The 23,093-nt window shown below is 38.1% G+C and overlaps 1 protein-coding gene across 2 annotated transcripts in view; it reads left to right on the top strand.

Moving 5' to 3' along the window:
* The first annotated feature begins 2,046 nt into the window (after window positions 1–2,046).
* KIFAP3 (kinesin associated protein 3) overlaps window positions 2,047–23,093 on the top strand; it is a 174,797-nt gene continuing 153,750 nt past the window's right edge. The window contains exons 1-2 of one of the 2 annotated variants that reach the window (XM_043568731.1): window positions 2,047–2,147; window positions 3,641–3,760. In XM_043568731.1, coding sequence (XP_043424666.1) covers window positions 3,681–3,760 — 80 coding nt within the window. In that variant the 5' untranslated portion in view covers window positions 2,047–2,147; window positions 3,641–3,680. Of the gene's footprint in view, window positions 2,148–3,640; window positions 3,761–14,168; window positions 14,437–23,093 lie in introns of those variants that run through there. The other variant, XM_043568733.1, reaches the window with a different exon arrangement.

The raw sequence follows: 23,093 nt of genomic DNA, 5'->3' as shown, positions 1-23,093 counted from the left end.
ACTCATTTGCTGAGAGCATTTCCTGTGGCCTGTTTTGTTTTTTCTTTGCTCTGAGTTAATGAACCAGCAAAACAAAAAAGTAGAATATGAGTTTCTTTAATTGATAGAGTTGAACTTCCAAAGTTTTTCAGATTTATTCAATTTTAATGATATTATAACTCAAATGTATAGGCAACAGAATAATCTTAGAATCAATCCTGGCCCCAAATCTGAAGGTCTATAAACAAAAGGTATTCTGGGAACCACGGAAATATTTTAATAAAGTAAAATAAAATCAATCTTACTAAAAATGTTTAAGTTGTTAATGTTTCCTTAGTTCACATGGAGGAATTTCCATCAGCTTGTCAACTTGGTCATGGTGATTAGCTGACAGAGTTCAGTGAGGATAAGAAAAAAGGGACTAGACTCGGGTCCCCTCAACCCTGACCACAAATCCAGCATTCTTTGGTTGTCTTCACCAGGGAAACAAACAAACAAGCAAACAAACACCTAAAACTCTATGTCCTTGGGAGGATGCTTACTATGGAGATTAGGCAAAACCAGATTAAACCATTCTGCACCCAGGTGGACCCCAGTGCTGAACTTTCACTGACTTTTCCCCTCATTATAATAGGAAAAATCACACCCAGGGCAGAGGTTTAACATGTTAATTACAGGTGCAATTAACATGAAGAAACATGACCTTTCCTTTAAATGCACAGGTGCTGGGGCCCCTGAGTGGCTCAGTCAGTCAGGCATCAGACTTCAGCTTAGGTCATGATCTTACAGTAAATGGGTTGGAGCCCCACACCGGGCTCTGTACTGACAGCTCAGAGCCTGGAGCCTGCTTCAGATTCTGTGTCTCCCTCTCTCTCTGCTCCTCCCCCACTCACACTGTCTCTGTCTCTGTCTCTCTCAAAAACAAACATTAAAAAAAATACACAGGTGCTGATAAATCCCCATTTCTACTTGCTTAGGTATCACCCTTTTCCACCCAAGTTTCTTTTAAAAAACTCTACCTTTCCTGGGAGAGTCAGCCTGAGGATTCTTGCTTTGTTCTGCCTCCCCTGTGCTCAAGCAAAAGCCCCAATAAAGCCTTGCATGAAACGTCCATTTGGCCTCTTGTCAATTTCTGTTGCTTAGAAAGCACAAGGGCCTGGTTTAATATCAACGAAATGATTCAAAAAGAAATGCACATCACCATGCCCCAAGGAAAACAATTTAGGGAAGTGGACAACCAGCGTTTTCCCTACTTTGTTTCGACTTTGTTTTGTTTTTGTGATGGCATACCAGCATCTTTTATTCAGAGCCATGTTGACATCCTCACCTGACTCGTTTTGGAAAGAAAAAGCAGTTACCATCCCAATGAGGGGGAAACGCAGAAAGAAGACTGATTTGAGAGAAATATTTTACAACTTGTCAAGTTTGGAATAGGATCATCTTATTTCTCACCCCTCCCTCTTTGAAAAAAACAAAACAAAAGCGCAACCTGGACAAGGTACTGAAAGATGAGCTAACATGAAATGAGTTTTAAATCTGTTTTTGTCACAAAGAATTAATTAATTAAAGCTGTTTTGTCACTAACACAGGAAAGAATCTGACCTCACTGCAACCATTTCTCAGGGTTGTTGATATATACCTACTCTGTCTCCTGATACAGCAAAGTCTACATTGAAGAGAGACAGATTTGGTAGGAAATGTTCAAAATCAGATACAATTCTGTTTCCAATGCGGTTATTTTTATGCCACATGTGCTGTCTACACATGAAAAGAAAGAAAGGAAGGAGGGAAAGAAGGGAGGAAAAAATAGGAGGGGGGGAAGAGAAGGGAAAGGAAATGGAAGAAAAGAAAAATCAAAGTTAAAAGCTTTAAAGTCAAGTAACATGTGATTTAATGTCAGCCCCCTACTTATGGGACTATGTCACCCACTGAGACATAGTATATTTTGACCCTAGAAGCACAAATTCATTTCTCACCCAACTTCAAAGATATTATTGCTAACTTGTTGTTGCTAGGAACTGACTTGGAATGAACTGGCAGTTCTGGTTCTGTTCTTAATGACCCGGAGGGTATGTCACATTTATGTTACGGCAATACCTTTCTTAAAGAGGTGAGGAAGAGAGAGCACTCCTTGGGGACCAAATAGCTTTCAACTCATTTCAGCAGAGGTATGTGGTGGTAGTTGTCATACACTTTACAGCTCTATACGTTTTCTGCTACTAAGACTTCGGAGGAAACATCTGGTTGCTAATATAGCCATTGCCTGAATTTACCCTGTTGGGACTTCTACTTTAACTCAAATAGTGCCTGGAACACATAATATGCACTAAACAAATGTGTACGGAATGAGAGGTTGGATGCACTTAATATCTACAACTCGCACAGAACTTGTTTCACTGTGAGAGATTATGAATTGAAGCAATAAGTTGAAAAGAGATGGTGTGTCATCTACTTATAAGAACAAAATTAATGGGTAAGGTGGTTTGAAACAACAGGATCCAGAAAAAGAAAACAAAACCAATTAAAACTTGACTTGGGGTGTAGGTGTGTGGGAAATATGGCTGAGACACCAATTACTTGTTCTCTGATTGCCTATTCATAGACTTTGAACTCCTCCTTTAGGGTAAGGTCTGTATTTCATTCACTTTATAGCCTCAATTCTTTTTCTTTTTTAATTTTTTTTAAACATTTATTTATTTTTGAGACAGAGAGAGACAGAGCATGAATGGGGGAGGGTCAGAGAGAGAGGGAGACATAGAATCTGAAACAGGCTCCAGGCTCTGAGCAGTCAGCACAGAGCCTGACATGGGGCTCGAACTCATGGACCGCGAGATCGTGACCTGAGCCGAAGTCGGACGCTTAACCGACTGAGCCACCCAGGCGCCCCTATAGCCTCAATTCTTAAATGCCTTGTTTGGAAGCCGCATTAAATGCCTGCTTAATGATTCCATAGTCGTCTTGATTTCTACAGAGGTACATAATAGCTCTACCACAGAATGTATTTGAACTTCATTTATTCACCCTATGTGTATCCACCTACTGGATTTAGTACAATTCTTCAAGTCAGGAACTACGTCTCTTCATTTTTGCATACTTAAGTCTAAAGCAATGCCTTCTCACAAATTTTCGTTAAATTAATAAATGCAGCTAATCTGGATGAATAAATTCAGATCTTCTTCCTCACCATGCCATGTGCATTTTTCCGAAAGCATAACAACAGCTATGCTACAACAGCTATGCTTTCTTGCAGGAAACCTCCAATTGAACATGTATGTATACATTCACATATGCAAATTCACAAACACTGGGGTTTTGTACGTGAACGAATCATGTACGACTAAATGCGCACATCTTCCACTTACACTGTGCCCGGTTTTCATTTGACTGCATGTCTTTAAGAATCACCAGCTTGACATACCACACAACTATTTTCTCAAAGTATGGTTCAGGCTGTAGGAGAACCTGAGGAAGGAGAAAAGCACAGAGTGTCATTATTTATTGTCCTAGGGGGTCACCGGCTTCCTTGTCCTCGCCCTTGGAGCAACCCAATGATGTCATAGTTATTGTCTGATGTCATACCAGTTGAAAACAGAGGTTACCGCTCTTAAGAGAGGATGTATTTTAAAGGGTCCTTTTTAATTGAAACCTTCTTTGCTCTAAGATGTGCATTGTGAGCTCAAATTAATTTGAAAAGTGAGAAGATGGCTGCATTAATAGCCAGTGGATGTGGACTCTTTGGACCACCATGGCCATTTGATGATATCCCAAAGGCAGTCACAAGGTAAGAAAGGATTTTCTATGGACTCTTGAAGCATATCAGGAAATTTAAAAGCATCATATTTGGAGAATAAAAATGTAATTCTGTCACCTCTGCCCTATGTGGCTCTGTGGTAAAATATAGAACAATTAGTATTGCCAAAAGTAATCAATTTCAACATGACTTTTCTATAATAAAATAGTTTCGGGCAGCCTGGGTGGCTCAGTCGGTTAAGCGTCTGACTTCAGCTCAGGTGATGATCTTGTGGTTCGTGAGTTCAAGCCTCACATTGGGCTCTGTGCTGACAGCTCAGAGCCTAGAGCCTGCTTCAGATTCTGTATCTCCCTCCCTCTCTGCCCCTCTCCCACTCGTGTTCTGTCTCTTGCTGTCTCTCAAAAATAAATAAAAATATTAAAAATAAAAACAGTTTTGTGGCTCCCCATGCCTGCAGAAAATATCCAAATATCATATTCTCTTACACCAGATGATTCTCTTACATCATCTTGTCCCTGCTGGCTTTTTCAAAGTTATTTTTACTGCTCTTACTCAAACTTAATTCTCTAAACACCTCAAACTATTTGCAGTTAGTAAAACATCCCTTGATGTTTCAAGCTTTTGTGTCTTTATATGTACTATTGCCTTCTCCTTCCCAATTATGCTCTCTGCTAAAATTTTTTTTCATCCTTTGTGAGCCTCACCCTAACTCTATCCACCATGATGAGTGGGTTATTCCCTCCTTTATGCCAACATTCTTCTTGTTTCATGCTGCCATTATGACAAGCATTAATATGTTCAGCATTTATTTGTTTACATACAAGTAAACTGGTGATTACGTACCTGGTGATTACAGGCTCCTTGAAGGCTGTAATTATATCTGATACAGTAGCAGTTATCATTTATTAGTTGTGACTATGTGCCAAGCACTATGATTAGAAATGTAATTGGAAATCCATGATTTTATACCTTTTTAAGCACTCTTACTAGAAAAGATAGAAGCATAAACAAATTATGCGCTTCATATACAGTAAATGCAGGAGGAGAACAAAGAAGTCACTTTACTAAGTCTGGAGTTCAGGAAAAGCTTCCAGGAGGAAGTTTTGCTTGTTGGGGCAAACTGTGACAGTAACAAGAAGGCCTTCCAAAGCAAGGCAGCCTGACTGTTATAGCTCCGAAGCCCTCCAGGAACCATCCTTGGAATGCAGGTTTATTACTGGGGTTATTTGCATTTAAATGGTTCTGTCATAGACAGCTTTATGTACCTTTGTATTCCTTCTCTTCTATGTTAAATTATAAGACTCAAGAAGTAGCAATCACTTTCTTCAATACTTTGAAAAGCCTCACTGCTGCTACAGTATTAAAAATGCAGTTGACCAATTTAAAGATGAAGCTGAAATAATGATTTTCATATAATTGTATGGTCTACAAGATTAACTCATTTTGTACTCACCCAATCTTTTTTTTTTCTTAAAGGGAGCATGAGTGGGGGCAAGGGGCAGAGGGAGGGAGAGAGACAGAGAGAGAGAGAGAGAGGGAATCTTAAGCAATACGGAGCTCTATCCCATGACCCTGAGATCATGACCTGGGCCGAAATCAAGAGTCAGATGCTCAACTGACTGAGCCACCCAGGCATCCCTACTCACCCTATTCTTCTACATTTTGGGTATTTATCCCAATTTTTCTAAATGAAGAAGACACAGCTTAAGTGTTCAGAGTCACATGATTAACATGGTTTTTGAACCCCTAGTTTACCTAATAACAATCATTAACATTACCATAATCACCCTGTTATAAATTTATGTATGCTACTTCATTTAACATCATAATTAACTCTAAGATACATAAACTATTACCATGCTTATTTTATAGATGAGAGAATTGTAGCTTATAATGTTTAGCTTGCCCATGGTCAAAGAGTAAATAAATGGTGGATCAGATATTCTAACCCAGTTCTGACTCCGAATTCAGGCTCTTAACCATCACCACAGTTTCCACATGCTGAATGGGATTGGTTTCTTCACTCAAAAAATGTATAATCCACTGGGTTGCAATAAGAGGGAAAGGTTAAATTAATATATATATATATATATATATATATATATATATATATATTTAAAAACAGTGATGGCATTTGAAATCTTCTTTTTATCTTTGTAATTATGTAATTTAATTATGTTATATCTAAATATGAATTTCCAATTTCCTTGTTTGTTATACCCTTTAAAACAACCAAACTGAGGAATAATTGATATCCAGTAAAGGAAAGGCATTTTAAGTCTACAGTTTGATGGGTTTTGACAAATGTATAAATAACCCAAATGTTCCCCTCCTGATTCAGTCTGTCTGTCCTCTATGCCTGGCACAAGCAATCACTTATCTACCTTTTTTTAAAAAATATATATATATATATTGAAGAATTTCTCATTCATGATATTGATGTGGTTTGAAGTGGGGTTTGGGAGCCAACAGCCAAGAAAGAATTCTTGAGACATTTTCAGTGCAAAAAGGTGTTTTTATTATAGTATGGAGACAGGGCCCATAGGCAGAAAAAGCTGCACTGGGGTTGTGAGGAGCGACTGATTATATAAGATTTTCTTTCCTATGGAGGCAAGGGTGACTTTAGAGTCCCGGAAATTGAATCTGTAGGTTTCTGGAGATTGCATTTTTCTTGCTAATCATTAAGACAGTTGTAAACTGATGGAGACTCATGTCCTGAATGATTATGATCTCTATTAGTTAACCATTTGTTTTTCTCTTTTCTTTGAGAAATGTCACCCATATCATGTCACCCCCACCTGGGGGTGGGGTGGGTGCAGGGTGTTAGCTTGTGCTTTGCCCTCAGTTTGCTTTTTGCTTCTTTGCCAGAATCAAACCATCTGTTTCTTTTATCATAATGTTTAAAAAAATTTTTTTAACATTTATTCATTTTTTTAGAGACAGAGAGACGGAGCATGAGTGGGAGAGGGGGAGAGAGAGGGAGGGAGAGAGGGAGGGAGAGAGGGAGGCAGGGTCTGAAACATGCTCCAGGCTCTAAGCTATCAGCACAGAGCCCGACATGGGGCTTGAACCCACAAACCATGAGATCATGACCTGAGCTGAAGTTGGATGCTTAACTGACTGAGCCACCCAGGCACCCCCATAATGTTTTTAGATTTATTCATGTTGCTGTGTATATCAGCAATTAGGTTTTTTTTTAATGCTGAGTAATATCTATAATGTGAATATCCCACCATTTGTTTTTTTTTTTTTTTTTAATTTTTTTTCAATGTTTTTATTTATTTTTGGGACAGAGAGAGACAGAGCATGAACGGGGGAGGGGCAGAGAGAGAGGGAGACACAGAATCGGAAACAGGCTCCAGGCTCCGAGCCATCAGCCCAGAGCCTGATGCGGGGCTCGAACTCACGGACTGCGAGATCATGACCTGGCTGAAGTCGGACGCTTAACCGACTGCGCCACCCAGGCGCCCCGAATATCCCACCATTTGTATCAATCGACACATTGATGGACATTTGGGTTGTTTCCAGTTTTGTATTACTATGCAAACAGCCATGAACATTCGTGGACACCCATTTCTGTAGACATATGTTTTCATTTCTCTTGGGTAAATATCTAGAAGTGGAATTACTGGGTCACGTGGTAGATGTATGCTTACTGTTGAAGAGGTTGCTAAATTGTTTTCCAAAATGGTTGTGCCATTTTGCATCCTCACAAGCAATGTAGAACTCTAACTGCTCCATATTCTTGCCAACATTTGGTATTGTCTGATGTTTTAAATTAACCATTATAGTGGGTGTTTTGGTAGGCAAGACAATGCTCTTGTCCTCCCCCCAAAATACCCGCATCCTAATCCCTGGAACCTGTAAATATATTACCTTATATGCAAAAGGGACTTGGCAGACATAACTAATGTTAAGGACTTTTTTAAGAGACTATATTGGATTATCCAGGTGAGCCCACACAATCCTTAAAATTCTTTAGGGAAGCCTTTCCTGGCAGTGGTCTTAGAAAGATGTGATGACAGGGGCGCCTGGGTGGCTCAGTCATTTAGGTGTCCGACTTCGGCTTGGGTCATGATCTCGTGGTTTGTGAGTTCAGGCCCCACATCAGGCTCTGTGCTGATGGCTCAGAGACTAGAGCCTGCTTCGGAGTCTGTCTCCTTCTCTCTCTGCCCCTCCCCACTTGTGCTCTGTCTCTCTGTCTCTCAAAAATAAATAAATGTTAAAAAAAAAAAAAGAAGAAGAAAGAAAGAGAGATGTGATGACAGAAGGCGGACTAGCAAGATGGTAGTTTGAAAAGGACTTGGTCACTGTTGCTGGCTTTGAAGATGGAGAACAGAGACCATGAGTAAAGGAATGGGGATGGCCTCTAAAAGCTGAAAAAGACAAAGAAATGGATTCTCCTCTAGAGCCTCCATAAAGGAATAAAGCCCTGCTGGCAACCAGGAAAATATATAATTATAAATATATATGCACCCAATATGACAGCACCTAAATATAGAAAGCAAATATTGACAGAACTGAAAGGAGAAATAGCAATACAATAATAGGAGGAAATATCAGTACCCCACTTTCAATAATGGATAGAAAATCCAGACGAAATTAATAGGAAAACAGTAGACTTGGACAACACTATAGACCAAATGGGCCTAACAGATACATAGAGAACATTCCATCTGACAACAGCAGAGAACACATTCTTCTCAAGTGCACGTGTCTCATTCTCCAGGAATGATAGATCACAGGATAGATCACATGTTAGGTCAAAAAACAAGTCTTAATAAACTTAAGAAGACTGAAATCATATCTAGTATCTTCACAGTGTAATGAAATTAAAAATCAATAGCAGAAGGAAAGCTGGAAAATTCACAAATATGTGCAAATTAACACAGTCCTGAACAACTTAATGGGTCAAATAAGAAATCAAAAGGGAAATCAAAAAATATCTTGAAACAAATGAAAACAGAAACATAATATATCAAAATGAATGGGATACAGCAAAAGCAGTACTAAGAATGAAATTTATATTCATAAATGTCTACTTCAGGAAAAAAGAAAAATCTCAAATAAACAACCTAACCTTATACCTCAAGTAACTAGAAACAGGAGAACAGAAGAAAAAAAAAAAATAACAAAGATCAAAGCAGAAATAAAGACTAGATAAAACAATAGAAAAAAAATCAACAAAGGGGCACCTAGGTGGTTCAGTCGATTCAGCAATTAAGTGTCTGACTTCGGCTCAGGTCATGATCTCGCTGTCCGTGGGTTCAAGCCCCACATCGGGCTCTGTGCTGACAGCTCAGAGCCTGGAGTCTGTTTCTGATTCTGTGTCTCCCTCTCTCTCTGCCCCTCCCCTGCTCATGTTCTGTCTCTCTTGCTCCCTCTCCTAGAAAAAAACATTAAAAATTTTTTTTCTTAAATCAACAAAACCATGAGCTGATTTTTGAAAAGATAAGCAAAATAGATAAAACTTTAGCTTAGATAAAAAAGATTCAAATAAATAATATCGTATTGTAACGGCATTATATGGTGACACATGGCAGCTACACTTGTGAGGATAGCATAACTTACAGACATGAAGAATCACTGTTAGACACCTGAAACTAACATAACATTGTGTGTTAACTAGACTCAGATTTACAAAATTTTTAACAGTATAGGGTTACCATTTTCTATTTCTTCTTGTCTATAATAAGTGTCTTTCAAGATATTTGCCCATTTGAAGTTGTTGAATTTGTCGGTGTAAACTTATGTACAGTGTTTCCTTATCATTTTTATATGTACCTGTAAAATCTCAACTATGGCCTTTCATCTCATAAATCAATAATTTCTCTACATCTCTGTCTGCTGCTATCCCTGATCAGTTTGACCAATGTAGCAAAACCATAAAAATGAACAAAGTATTTGAACAGAGACTTCAAACATGGTACACAAATGGTAAATAAGAACATGGAAAGATGCTCATACCATTTATCACCATGGAAATACAACTTCAATCAAATGGCTACACACCTGGTAGGATGATTACAGTAAACAAACAAACAAAAAACCTTGACAAAACCAAGTGCTGGTGAGAATGTGGGTCAATCTGAACACCTCCCTCATTGGTGGGAATGCAAAATGGCCCAGCCACTTTGGAAAACAGTTGGCCAATTTTGTAGAGTTATTCATATATTTGCCATAAACTGAGCAGTCTTATTCTTTGGTGTTTGTACAAGAGAAAAGAAAACTTTAGCTCACACAAAAACCTGTATGTAAATGTTTATAGTGTTTTTATTCATAGTTACCAAAAGTTAGAAAGAACCCAAAAGTAGTAAATGAATAAAGTGCAGTACATTCATAAGTAACATATTACCTAACAATAAAATAGGAATAAATTTCTGAAACACAACATGGATGACTCCCAAATGCATTATCTGAGTGACAGAAATCAGGCTTAAAAGGCTACATCACATACGATTATATCTAGATGACATTCTGGAAAAGGAAACGTTGTAGGAACAGAAAACAGATCAGTACTTACCAGAATCTGGGGTTGGGGAATAGGATGAACCCTAAGGAACACAAAGGAACTTGAAAGGATGATAGAATTGTGTTATATTTTGATTGTGTAGTGGTTACATGACTTATGCACTTATCAAAACGCATAGAACTGCACACCAAAAAGAATCCATTTTATTGTATATAAGTTATACTGAAAAAATTTAAAAAGTTATACTGTATGTAACCTGCAATTTGCTCTTTTCATTCAGTAAAATATTTCTAATATTCATCCACGTGGTTTGTGTAGTTCTAGTTCATAAACTTTCTCTGCTGCTTAATACTGTATAATATACAATTTGTATTGTATACAAATAATTCAGATGTATTCATCCATTCTCCTGCCAAATTACTTTGGAGCTCTCTTTCGGTTTTTCTTTTTCTATTATTCACAATACTGCTCTGATAAGTCTAGAACAAGCCTTATTTTGCATACGTGCTAGAATTTTCTGAGCTATGTAACTAGGAGCAGAATTGTAGCGATTTAGGGTATATGCCTGTTTAACTTTACAAAACAATTTGCAACACATTTCGTTCTGAAGTGGTAATCCCAACGTACTCACCCCTGAAATATTTAGTAAACAATTTCCAGCTTCACACTTTCACCAGCTCTTGGTGTATTCATTCAGACTTCTTAATCTTTGATTCTGGCCTTAACTGGCATCTTCCCAGCTACCACTGAGGTTGAGCACTCTTCTTGCTTTGTTTAGTTTCTTTCTTGCTATTTCTATCTCCTCTTTATCTTCTTTCTCCATTGTCCCCCATCAGGTTGTCTATCTTTTACTTTTTTATTCATAAGGGATCTTCAAATAGTCTTAATTTAATCCTGTGTTCGTTTTTATGTGATGCAAATTAGGTGTATCATTTTTTTTTTTGGTTTATCTTTTTGCTTGCTCTGTGGTGTCTTGTTGATAATCATAAGTTACTCATTTTAATGCAGTGAATTTATCAATTTTAGTGTTTTCTGTATCTTGTTTAAAAAATATGTCTTTAACTGAAGGTCAAAAAATAATTTACATTTGCTTCTGAATGTTTTTAAAGTTTTGATTTTTACATTTAAGGGTTTATTGGATGTGGAATTCGTTTTTTAATGTTTACTTTTGAGAGAGAGTGCACATGACCGGCAGAGAGAGAGGCAGACAGAGAATCCGAAGCAGGCTTTGTGAGGAGAGCACAGAGCCCAATGTGGGGCTCAAACTCATGAGTTGTGAGATCATGATGTAAGCCGAAGTCAGATGCTTAAAGAACCGACTGAACACCCCCAGTGCCCTTAATGTGGAATCAGTTTTTGCATGGGGTATGAGGTAGAGATCCAATTTAATTTGTTACATATACATAACAAATTGTTTCGAAATTATTTATTGACAATACATTTTTTCCATAATGATCTGAGAATTGACTTGTTTCATACTTAAAATTTACATATATGCATAAGTCTGGTTCTCTGTTTCGTTCCCCTGAGGTTCTATTCCTATGCTTGTCATTATTATTTTCTTGTAATATATCTTGATATCCAATTAAGTATATTCTCTGTTTTTCAGGATCATATTCATTATTTATTACTGGATATGAGATCTAACAGTTTGGTTAGATTAAGGTTAATTTTTGGCAAGAATACTTAATGGATGATTTATTGTGTTTTTATTGCATATACTATCAGGTACTGCCACTATTAATGATGCTATCTGCTTATTTGTTTATGATGCTGACAGATCTCTCCATGTAAAGTAACATTTTTTCCCCTTTGGAATTATCGGGTAAACTGTGGGGTGAAACTTTGCCACATTTCAAATCATTTTGTAGTAAATCAATGAGGTATAGGTGAATCCATCATTTGTTGGGGCTTGCAAAATAGGAACCATTTACAATTATTGTTCTCTGTTACTAGTGGCATTTTATATAGAGATTTTGCCTACAAAGGGGAGGTAAATTATAGGTGGGTTTTTTTTTTCTGGATTAGGGAAGAAGTGAATCAAATGCTTAATTCTTCCCTTTAATTACCAATTTTCAGAGTAAGGATTTGAGGTAGTTGTTGCCTTCAATGAAAATGAAATTTTGTTTTTCTGTTTTTCTATCAATCATTGCATAATATCATAGACGCCTGATTCGTATTAATGTGTTAAATCAACCACAGTTATTATTCCTTTTGGTATAAATACCCCAAAGTTGACCAGTGTCTTTTGGACACAGTCCCATTAGTCTTTGAGTATTTCTTTACCTGCAAGCATAAAATGCCCGGGCTCATCTTATACTTTTCCTGTTACAGACTAATAGCTCCCTAGTTCAGTCCCAGTTTTGGTTTATCTTATTTTCAGCTCTATCTTCCTTTCTGTCCTCTGGGCATTTTGCTTAGATTCTTGTTGTTTTTCCAAGCTCCAATATGCATTTTTTTCCAGCTCTAAATATTTATATATTGCCAACTATGGGCCAGGTGCTGTTCTAAGGATACAGAGGTTAACACAGCAAAAATCATCTTTGCTCTCAAGAAGCTTACGTTGCAAAAATGCTTGTTATATTATCCATGCATTTTAATGGCTATTGTGATCTGGCAATTTTAGGTATTGTGAGGGTTTTAAGGTAATCTAGACATAAATGATGATTTGTAAAATTTCGTATCATTTTCCAGAATGAATATTTAGGAAATAAACCAGAAGATAGGAAGCCCTGTTAGAAAAGAAGTGCAGCTCTGGGTATTAAGTAGATAGATGAATGGAAGTGAGAATGGAGAAGAAAAGCTGGATTGCAGGAGTATCTTGAAGAAAGAAAGGATAGAATTTTGTAATAGTTAAATAAGAGCACATGATCCAGAGGAGGATGTCAAAATTATCTCCAAGTATTCTTCTCTGGAAGACTAAGAGAATGACTACAACACTGGCAGAAATAGTGTAGCTGGTGTGAATGTGTAGACAAAGAAAAATAATGTCTCTTGGCAGGTATGGACTGTGTCCTTGTATTTAACATTCTATGCACTGTACTGTATCAACTAACTGCATTTGAGAAAAGCAACGAAACAACTGTGTAGACATGGCCCAAGGTGATAGAAAATACAGAACTAGAAGAGAGTAAGTGACAAGATCACAGGTGAGGAAAGGAAGTGCTGGTGTCTTCTCTGTAACCCTAGACCCTGGTTTGGTGTTTGGCACAAAGCTGACCCTTAATTAATATTTACTGAATAAATGAACGTAAGTCATTTGCATAGATGTGATAGCTGAGCCTATGGGCATAGAACTGAAAGCAGGGGACTACTTGCTAAGGTTCAAAAACAGCTCTTCTTCCCTGTGGCCTGCATTGCCAACAGGTGCCTGCCTCAGGGGAAACAATTCCGAAAGTACCTTTGGATAATTAGAGCAGAAGCTGGCATTTCAGGAACTCTTTTGCGTGTGTGTGTTTGTTGGGCCGCGTGGTGGGGGTGGTGCATTCTAGATTCAGAATACCAAAGTGGAAGTCACAGATTTGCAATGAATCAAAGGTGATATTAATTGTATTCATTTTATATGAAGGTCAGCTCATCTCCACAAATTATAGAGCTTCTCAGCGCAATCAGTGCACTTCCTTTTCCACAATGCCTCCAAACGCAAACCTCACTTTACAGGTTATCAGCGGGGGGCTGAGCTGCTCTATTGCATTCACTAATGAAAAGGTTAATGGATTCCCTTTCTCTTGTTTGAAGCTAGGACCTGAAATTTCGAGTAGGCCTACTGGGATGACTCTTCCAATTTCCATCCTCAAGGGGGCGATGATCAGGGAGCCATTCCTGAACCACACCGCAGAAATCCGCCGCAGAAACCTTCACGCTCTGCTCCTGGGTGCGTCAGATTAGTCCCAGGGGCCAGCGCCTCATACTGAGCCTGCGCACACGGGCGCGCCGGAGCGGACGCATGCGCCTTGAGGCGGGGCTGGCGGAGGCGGCTCTGGGCGGGTCTGGGTCCCTCCAGTGTTTTGGGGCCTAGGAGCTGTGGGAGGAGCCGGCGGCCTCACCGTGGTAACCGCAGCGCCGCCACCGCCGCCCCGCCTTGCAGGCCTCGGGACTGTCATCGCCTTTGGGTGTGGGGATACTTGGGCCACCGTCCCCGGAAATAGCTCCGCCGGCTTTCTCAGATACCCCATCCTCCCCACGCCACCGTCGCCGCCGCCATGCAAGGGGAGGACGCCAGATACCTCAAAAGGTGACCACTCCCCGAGGCTCGGTCCCACCTTCCTTGCGAGGCCCTGAAGATATTCTTAGAGGTCCTTGGGTTGGCTTTGAGGTGACAGTGGGCAAAGCTAGGATCTTAAAGGTGGAAGCCGGGGGTAAGGCGGAGGGGAGTCACGGAAAGGAAAGGGAAAAGGAGCACTGGGGAGAAGAGGAAAGGGCCCTTCGGGGGTGCGAGGCTCCCCAGCCTCTTACCTGGCTCGGCGGGACCCTGACAGCATTGCAGATGGTTTCCTTGCCACATCCGTCTCGGGAGAGGGGCGAAGGGCTGTGTAAACCGCGTCTTCCTGACCCCCCACCCCGACTTGGACTCCCCATTTTTCCCTAGTAGAATAAATCCCTTGGGAGCCTGAGAATGAAGTCTTCTGGTGCCTCTGCTCTCTGTCTCCTGTTTGGGCTTCACTGCCATCGGGTTTTGAAGCGATGAAGAAGAGAGAAGTGGCTTTTACTTTATGGGAGGCTGGGCTGAGCTGGTTCCTTCCAGCCTGTTTCTGCTTTCCTCAATCATTTCATCCATTTGACTGCCATGTATATAGTATACTTTTTGTAGGAGATTCATAATTATCAAGAGGTTTGTTCAGGAGCTTGTCCTGCAGCAGGCCGTAATTTCTTTAGTTTAACAATATCTGTAGTATCAATTACTCTTTAAAGAAAATTGTATCTTTGGGGATTATTTGACTCCTGTCAAAGATAAGATCATCCCTGATGAAAAAGGATACCTGTCATTGGACCAAGAGTTAGCAGTGATCCAATAGAAAACAATCTTAAGTAGGACTCTTCATTTTTTCTCCATTAGTTAAGTCACTGTTAGTGACAGGGTAAAATACACAGGGGGAGTCACATGTATTATTATTATTTTTTTTTTTTTGGACACAGTTTCCTTATTTAAATATGGGGCAAATATTACCTTATGAGAAATATGTGGACCAAATATGAAAATACTTTTAAAAGATAAAACATGCCATGTAATGTGGTGGCGTTATTTCAAGTCATAATATGCTTTTACTGAATATATTTATCCTGGCCTGGGATGGCCTTAATCATCAGAGGAAGATCTTCTAAACTTTAATCAATTCTTAAAAGGGATTCAAACAATTGTAAAATCCTACAACCGACTGCACGGTCTTTGCAGGACTGAGGCATATATTGCCTGCCTTTCTCATTGTATATAAATATATCTGAAACTGTCAAATAACAAGACTTTATCAGTAAATTTTTGTAGTAGTATGTAATCATAACTAGTATATAGTCAGTAGTTTTTCCTCACTGAATTTTGCCTACGTTGATCTTTTAAAATACCATGACTGAAAATTTCGTGACAGAAGAAAATAGTAAATTCTTTCTCTTTCAACTTCAGATTCAAGATTGTTCTAGGTGAAGAGCTACTATTATACCAGCAGTTTGTTTTCGTGTAATACACTGTGCCAAAATACAGTTTTTATTAGATTCTTGTACCTGTATGGACCCTTAGGCATAATTCCCAATCTATTCTTTTAAAAGCCGTGTTATCTAAAGTTCAAAAAATAAAACCAAACAAGTCACTATAATGCTTGAAGGAAAATAAGATTAGAACTTGCAAAGGTTGAAATACACACTTTTCAGTTCTGCCTAATTTTGACAATATAAGTAAATTAAAAGGTGGCGTTGCCCGCATTCAGATTAGAAATATGCAGCTGACGTACAATCATACAGGCCTGATGGTTTATGATGTCTGGCAGAACCTTCCATTTTAATTATTGGTTCTTTGATAATGATTACATTTATGTATTCCTTTTGTAATATTTTTACCTTCACATTTTGTTTCTAACAGTACAGCAACATAGTTTCATTCTCGTTGATTCAGTCTAATTTTAATTAGTCGATTTCCATGGTTTCATGAGGAATTTCTAGCCTTTCTTTAAATGTGTAGTAGATTATAGAATCAAATACAGTTTGATTTTTTGTTTTGATTCAGTAAAACTTAATGAAGACTTACAAAATACCTGGTATATGCCTCGCATAGTTCTGGTCAGTGGAGAAATGATTAAATAGACGAATTTTATGTCCTCAATCAGATATACACAAAAATAGACGATTAGTTGTGATTTTTTTGCTTCCTCTTAAAACCCTCTGATGGCTTTCCATTGCTTTTTACTTTTTTGAAAGTTTATTTAAATAATCTCTATTCTCAACGTGGGCCTCGAACTCATGACACTGAGATCAAGAGTCATGTGCTCTTCCCACTGAGCAAGCCAAGCACCCCTCCATTGCTTTTAGAGTTAGAGCACCTACCTTTTCAGCTCTCTGTCTGCCTCCCTCCCACCCCCAGTAATTTCATACTTGAGCCTTACAGAAATAACTTCTTTTAGATTCCTGTGTTTTGGTGTATTCCAAATGCCCTTCCTGTTGTCTGGAACTTGCCCCATTCTTCACCCAGCTCGCTCTTCATTTTTCCTGTTTTTGCTTAAACGTCACTTTTTCCAGAAAGCCTTTCCTGAGCTGCCCTTTTTTCATCCCGCAGTCCACAATTCAGGTCAGATATACCTGCTAGGTTCTCATGATACATAATACCTTGTCTTTACTTACTCTTATTACCATATTATTATTGTTTGTCTTTCCTGCTGGTCTGTAAGCTTCAGAAGGCTAAGGAACTATATATCTTACTTCTCATTGTATCCTCAGCACACAGCACAATTCCTGGATCAGAAGTACTCACTAAATAGTTATTAAATGAAGTAAAGGGGCGCCTGGGTGGCGCAGTCGGTTGAGCGTCCGACTTCAGCCAGGTCACGATCTCGCGGTCTGTGAGTTCGAGCCCCGCATCAGGCTCTGGGCTGATGGCTCGGAGCCTAGAGCCTGTTTCCGATTCTGTGTCTCCCTCTCTCTCTGCCCCTCCCCCGTTCATGCTCTGCCTCTCTCTGTCCCAAAAATAAATAAACTTTGAAAAAAAAATTATAAAAAAATAAATAAATAAATAAATAAATAAATAAATAAATGAAGTAAAAATGAGGTTACAAAGAAAAATGGGCCAAATCATACTGGACTTATAAACCATAGTAAAGAGTTGCGACTTGTAAAAGCAGTGGAGAACCATTGAAGGATTTTAAGAGTAAATGACATTTATTCATTCCTTCAATACTTATTTGAAATTCTACCATGTAAAAGTCACTTAGTCAAGTGATAAAAAGTATTGGATGAATGACATATACTTTCTCTGCCTTTATGTGCCTATAACGTAGTGAGGAATACAGACTTTAATTAATATATAATCAGAAGTAACTATTGTATTTGTGGTGAGTGCTATAAGTATATAAGCAAAATCAGTGGATGTAAAGCTCTTTTTTTTTTTTTTTATGTTTATTTCTGAGAGAGGGAGACAGAGCATGAGCAGGGAGGGGGCAGAGAGAGAGAAACACAGAATCTGGAGCAGGCTCCAGGCTCTGAGCCGTCAGCATGGAGCCCGACATGGGGCTTGAACTCACGAACTGTGAGATCATGACCTGAGCCGAAGTCAGACGCCCAACCGACTGAGCCACCCAGGTGTCCCTAAAGCCCTTTTTTTATACAGTATGTTTTCAACATTCATCCACATTTTAGCATTCAGCAGTAATTCATTCCATTTAATAGCTGAATGGTAGTTCATTGTGTGGATATAGCACATGTAGATTATCCATTCATCTATTGATAGACATTTAGATTGTTTCCATCTATTGGCTACTGTGAGTAAAAGTGCTTTGAACATTCCTGTACTAGTTTTACTTTGAATACCTTTTTTCACTCTCTGGTTATGTACCCAGTTTCTGGGTCACGTACTAATTGTGTGTTTAACTTATTGAAGAACCACCAAACTTTTTCAGAGTGGCTGCACCATTTACATTCCCATCAGCAGTGTATGAGAGTTCCAATTTTCGACATCACCAACAGTTGTTATTTATTTATTTATTTATTTATTTATTTACACTCTGGCCATTCAGTGGATGCGAAGTACTATCTGTGGTTTTATTTGCATTTCCTTAGTTACTAGCGACATCGAGTATCTTTTCATATGCTTCTTGGCCTTTATCTTCTTTGGGGAAATGAGTTCTTTATACATTCTAGATACTAGACTCTTACCAGATAAATGATTTACAAATATTTTGCCCCACTCTGTGATTGTTTTTGCATTATCATCATAGTGTCCTTCCTTATGCAAAAGTTTTTAATTTTGATGGAGTCCAGTTTAATTTTTTCTTTACTTGCTTTTGCTACCATTATTTTGGAAACCATTGCCTAATAGTTTATTTTTTCTTTCTTTCCCTTGCCTCAGGAGACATCTAGAAAGATGTTGCTAAGGCTGATGTCAGAGAAATTACTGGATATCTACACATAAAAGAATGAAATTGGACCCTTTATACCACGTAATTAACTCTAGGATTTTTATGGTTTCATATCTCACATTTAAGTCCTTAGTCCATTTTGAATTTACATTTGTGTATGGTGTCAGAGAGTGGTCCAGTTTCATTCTTTTGCATGTAGCAAAATAAAAAGCATAGCAAAGCAAACAATCAACAAAGCTTAAAGACAACCTACTGAGTGGCAGAACATAATTACAAACAACATATCCGATAAAGGGTTAGTATCCAAAATATGTAAAGAAGACATGAACAGACATTTCTCCAAAGAAGATATACAAATGGGCAACAGACACATGAAAAGATGCTCATCACTCATCATCAGGGAAATGCAAATCAAAACCACAATAAGCTATCATCTCACACCTTTTAGAATGGCTGAAATCAAAATCACAGGAAACAACAGGTGTTGGTGAGGATGTGGAAAAAAAGCAACCCTTGTGCACTTTTGTTGGGAATGCAAACTGGTTTAGCCACTGTGGAAGACAGTATGAGGTCCCTCAAAAAGTTAGGAATAGAACTACCCTAAGATCCAGTAATTGCACTATTAGGTGTTTATCCAAAAAATACAAAAACACTAATTCAAAGAGATAGATGCACCCTATGTTTATCACGACATTATTTATAATAGCCAAATTATAGAAGCAGCCCCAGTGTCCACTGACAGATGAATGAATAAAGGAGAGGCGGTATATGTATTTAGATATATTGCATATGTGTGTGTATATATATAGAATATTATTATATAGGTATATCTGTAATAAAATATGCCACCATAAAGAATAAAATCTTGCCATTTGCAACATCACTAATGGATCTAGAGAATATAATGCTAAGTGAAATAAGTCAGTCAGAGAAAGACAAATACAATATGATTTCTCTCATATGTGGAATTTAAGAAACAAAACAAATGACAAAGGAAAAGAAACAAATTGAGAAAAACACTTAAATATAGAGAACAAACTGATGGTTACCAGAGGGGAGGTAGGTGAAATAGGTAATGGGAATTAAAGAGTATACTTATAGAAGAGTGCTGAGTAATGTCTAGAATTATTGAATCACTATATCATACACCTGAAACTAATATAACACTGTATGTTAGCTATACTGGAATTAAAATTTAAAAATTAATTTTAAAAAAACATTGCCAAATCCAAAGTCATGAATATTTGCCTCTATGTTTTCTAAGGGTTTTGTAGTTTCAGCTCTCAAATTTGTTTTCAATCCATCTTGAGTTAATAGTGTGATATAAAGTAAGGGTCCAATTTCATTCTTTTATGTGTGGATATCCAGTTGTCCTGGCACCATTTGTTAAAGAGATCATTCTTTCCCCAGTGAAAGGTCTTGCTGCCTTTGTTGAAAATCCATTTATGGTAGATGTAGGGGTTTATTTCTGGACTCCATTCTCCTCCATTGATCTGTATGTTTTTATGCTACTACTTCACTGTTTTGATTATTGTAGCTTTGTAGTGTATTTTGAAATTGGAAAGTATGTCTTACACCTTTGTTTTTTTTGGGGGGATTATTTTGGCTACTCAGGGTCCCTTGTGTTTCCATATGAATTTTAGGATCCCTAAAAGAGGCTTTTGGGATTTTGATAGGGATTGTATTAAATCTGTAGATCACTTTGGGAAGTATTGCCATCTTAACACTATTAAGTTATCAATCTGTGAACAAGGGATATCTGTCCATTTAATTCTTATTAATTTCTTTCAGCAATGTTTTGTAGTTTCACTAAGTGCTACACCTCTCTGCTTAAATTTGTTAGTATTTTATTCCTTTTGATTGTAAGTGGAATTGTTTTTTTTTAACTTCCTTTTGGCATTTTCATTACTAGTATATAGAAATGCAACTGATTTTTTTGTGTGTTTGTAGTGTGATCTGCAAATTTGCCGAATTTACTGTGATTAGCAGTTCTCAACATATGAGCTCATGTCATCTACAGATATAGTATTACTTCTTTTCCAGTATGGATGCTTTTATTTCTTTTCTATATGTCAATGCTTGAACTTCCAGTAGTGTGTTGAATAGAAATGGATGATAGCAGGGCCCCTGGGTGGTTCAATCAGTTGAGTGTCGGACTCTTGATTTTGGCTCAGGTCATGATCTCCCGGTTCGTGAGATCAAGCCCCATGTACAGAGCCTGCTTGGGATTCTCTGTCCCTCTCTCTGTGCCCCTTCACTGCTTATGCTCTCTTTCACTCTCAAAATAAATAAATAAACTTAAAAAAAAAAGTGGATGAAAGTAGGCATACTTATTCCTATTCTTAAAGGAAAGCTTTTATTCTTTTACTATTGAGTTTATTATTAGCTGTAGGTTTTTCATATATGCCCTTTTCTTGTGTTCCTAATTTATTGAATGCTTTTATTTGAAAGGGTGTTAGGTTTTGTCAAATGCTTTTTCTGCATCAATTGGAATAATCGTGTACATTTTTCCTTCATCTTATTAATGTGGTGTATTATATTGTTTTTCATATGTATAACTTCTTTGCATTCCTAGAATAGAACCTACTTGGTCTTGGCTTGTAATCTTTTAATATGCTGCTGCATAGTGTTTGTTAGTATTTTGAGGACTTTTGCATCCATATTCATGAAGGATATTGATTTCCATCTCTTTATATAAGATATTTATAAGAGATAGGGGCGCCTGGGTGGCGCAGTCGGTTAAGCATCCGACTTCAGCCAGGTCACGATCTTGCAGTCCGTGAGTTCTAGCCCCGCGTCGGGCTCTGGGCTGATGGCTCAGAGCCTGGAGCCTGCTTCCGATTCTGTGTCTCCCTCTCTCTCTGCCCCTCCCCCGTTCATGCTCTGTCTCTCTCTGTCCCAAAAATAAATAAAAAACGTTGAAAAAAAATTTTTTTAAAAAGAGATATTCTATTTTTTGTGGTGTGTTTGTCTCACTTTGGTAACAGAGTAATGCTGACCTCATAGAATGAGGTCTGTTTTTCAGAGGCATTTAAGAAGGATTGGTGTTCATTTTTCTTTGGATCTGTGGTAGAAATCACCAGTGAAGTCATCTGATCCTGGACTTCTCTTTGTTTGGAAGTTTTTGATGACTGATTGAATTTCTTTATTTACCATATAGGTCTTTTCAGAATTTCTCTTTCTTTTGACTTTATGTTGTTTGTTTATTTCTAGGAATTTGTCCATTTCATCTAGATTATCTAATTTGTTGGCTTACAATAGTTTATAGTATTCTTTTTATCTCTGTAAGGTCAATAGTATCCCATTTTAATTTCCAATTGTAGTAATTTCACTCTTCTCTCTTTTTTTCTTAACTAAAGGTTTGCCAATTTTGTGAATTTTTCAAAGAAGCAACTTTTGATTTTTTTTATTTTGCATATGTATTCTGTATTTGTTTAATTTCTCTGTCTTTATGATTTCCTACCTTCTACAAGCATGTGGTTTAGTTTATTCTTTTTCTGGTTCCTTAAGGTGTAAAATCAAGTTATTAATTTGAAATCTTTTATTGAGCTGTAATAGACATAACATTATATTAGTTTCAGGTGCATATCACAATACACTTGTGAAATTATCACCACAATAAGTCTAGTTAACACCCATTACCACATAGTAATAATGTTTTTTTTTTCCTTGTGATGAGAACTTTTAAGATTTAGTCTATTAGCAATTTTCAAGTGTACAATACCTTGTTATTAACTATTGTCACCATGCTGTACGTTATATCCCCCGGCCTTATCTTATCTTAGAGAGAGTTCAGAAATGGGGGAGAAGGGCAGAGGAGGAGAGAAAGAGAATCTTTTTTCTTTTTTTTTAATTTTTTTTTTAACGTTTATTTATTTTTGAGACAGAGAGAGACAGAGCATGAACGGGGGAGGGGCAGAGAGAGAGGGAGACACAGAACCAGAAGCAGACTCCAGGCTCCGAGCCCTCAGCCCAGAGCCCGACGCGGGGCTCGAACTCACAGACTGCGAGATCGTGACCTGAGCTGAAGTCGTACGCTTAACCGACTGAGCCACCCAGGTGCCCCTGAGAAAGAGAATCTTAGGCAGGCTCCATGCTTAGCATGATGTGATGAGATCATGACCTGAGCTGAAATCAGTAGTTGGATGCTTAACTGACTGAGTCACCCAGGTGCCCAGGACTTATTTATTTTATCACTGGAAATTTGTGCCTTTGACCACCTTCACCTGTTTTCCCAGCTGCCACCCCCTGCCTTTGGCAACTACCAATATGTTCTGTGTATCTGTGAGTTTGGGTTTGTTTTGTTCTTAGATTCCACATACAAATGAGATCATAA

This window comes from Prionailurus bengalensis, chromosome E4 (genome assembly GCF_016509475.1).
Source record: "Prionailurus bengalensis isolate Pbe53 chromosome E4, Fcat_Pben_1.1_paternal_pri, whole genome shotgun sequence".
Taxonomy (NCBI): domain Eukaryota; kingdom Metazoa; phylum Chordata; class Mammalia; order Carnivora; family Felidae; genus Prionailurus; species Prionailurus bengalensis.
This window is presented reverse-complemented; position numbering and strand designations above follow the sequence as displayed.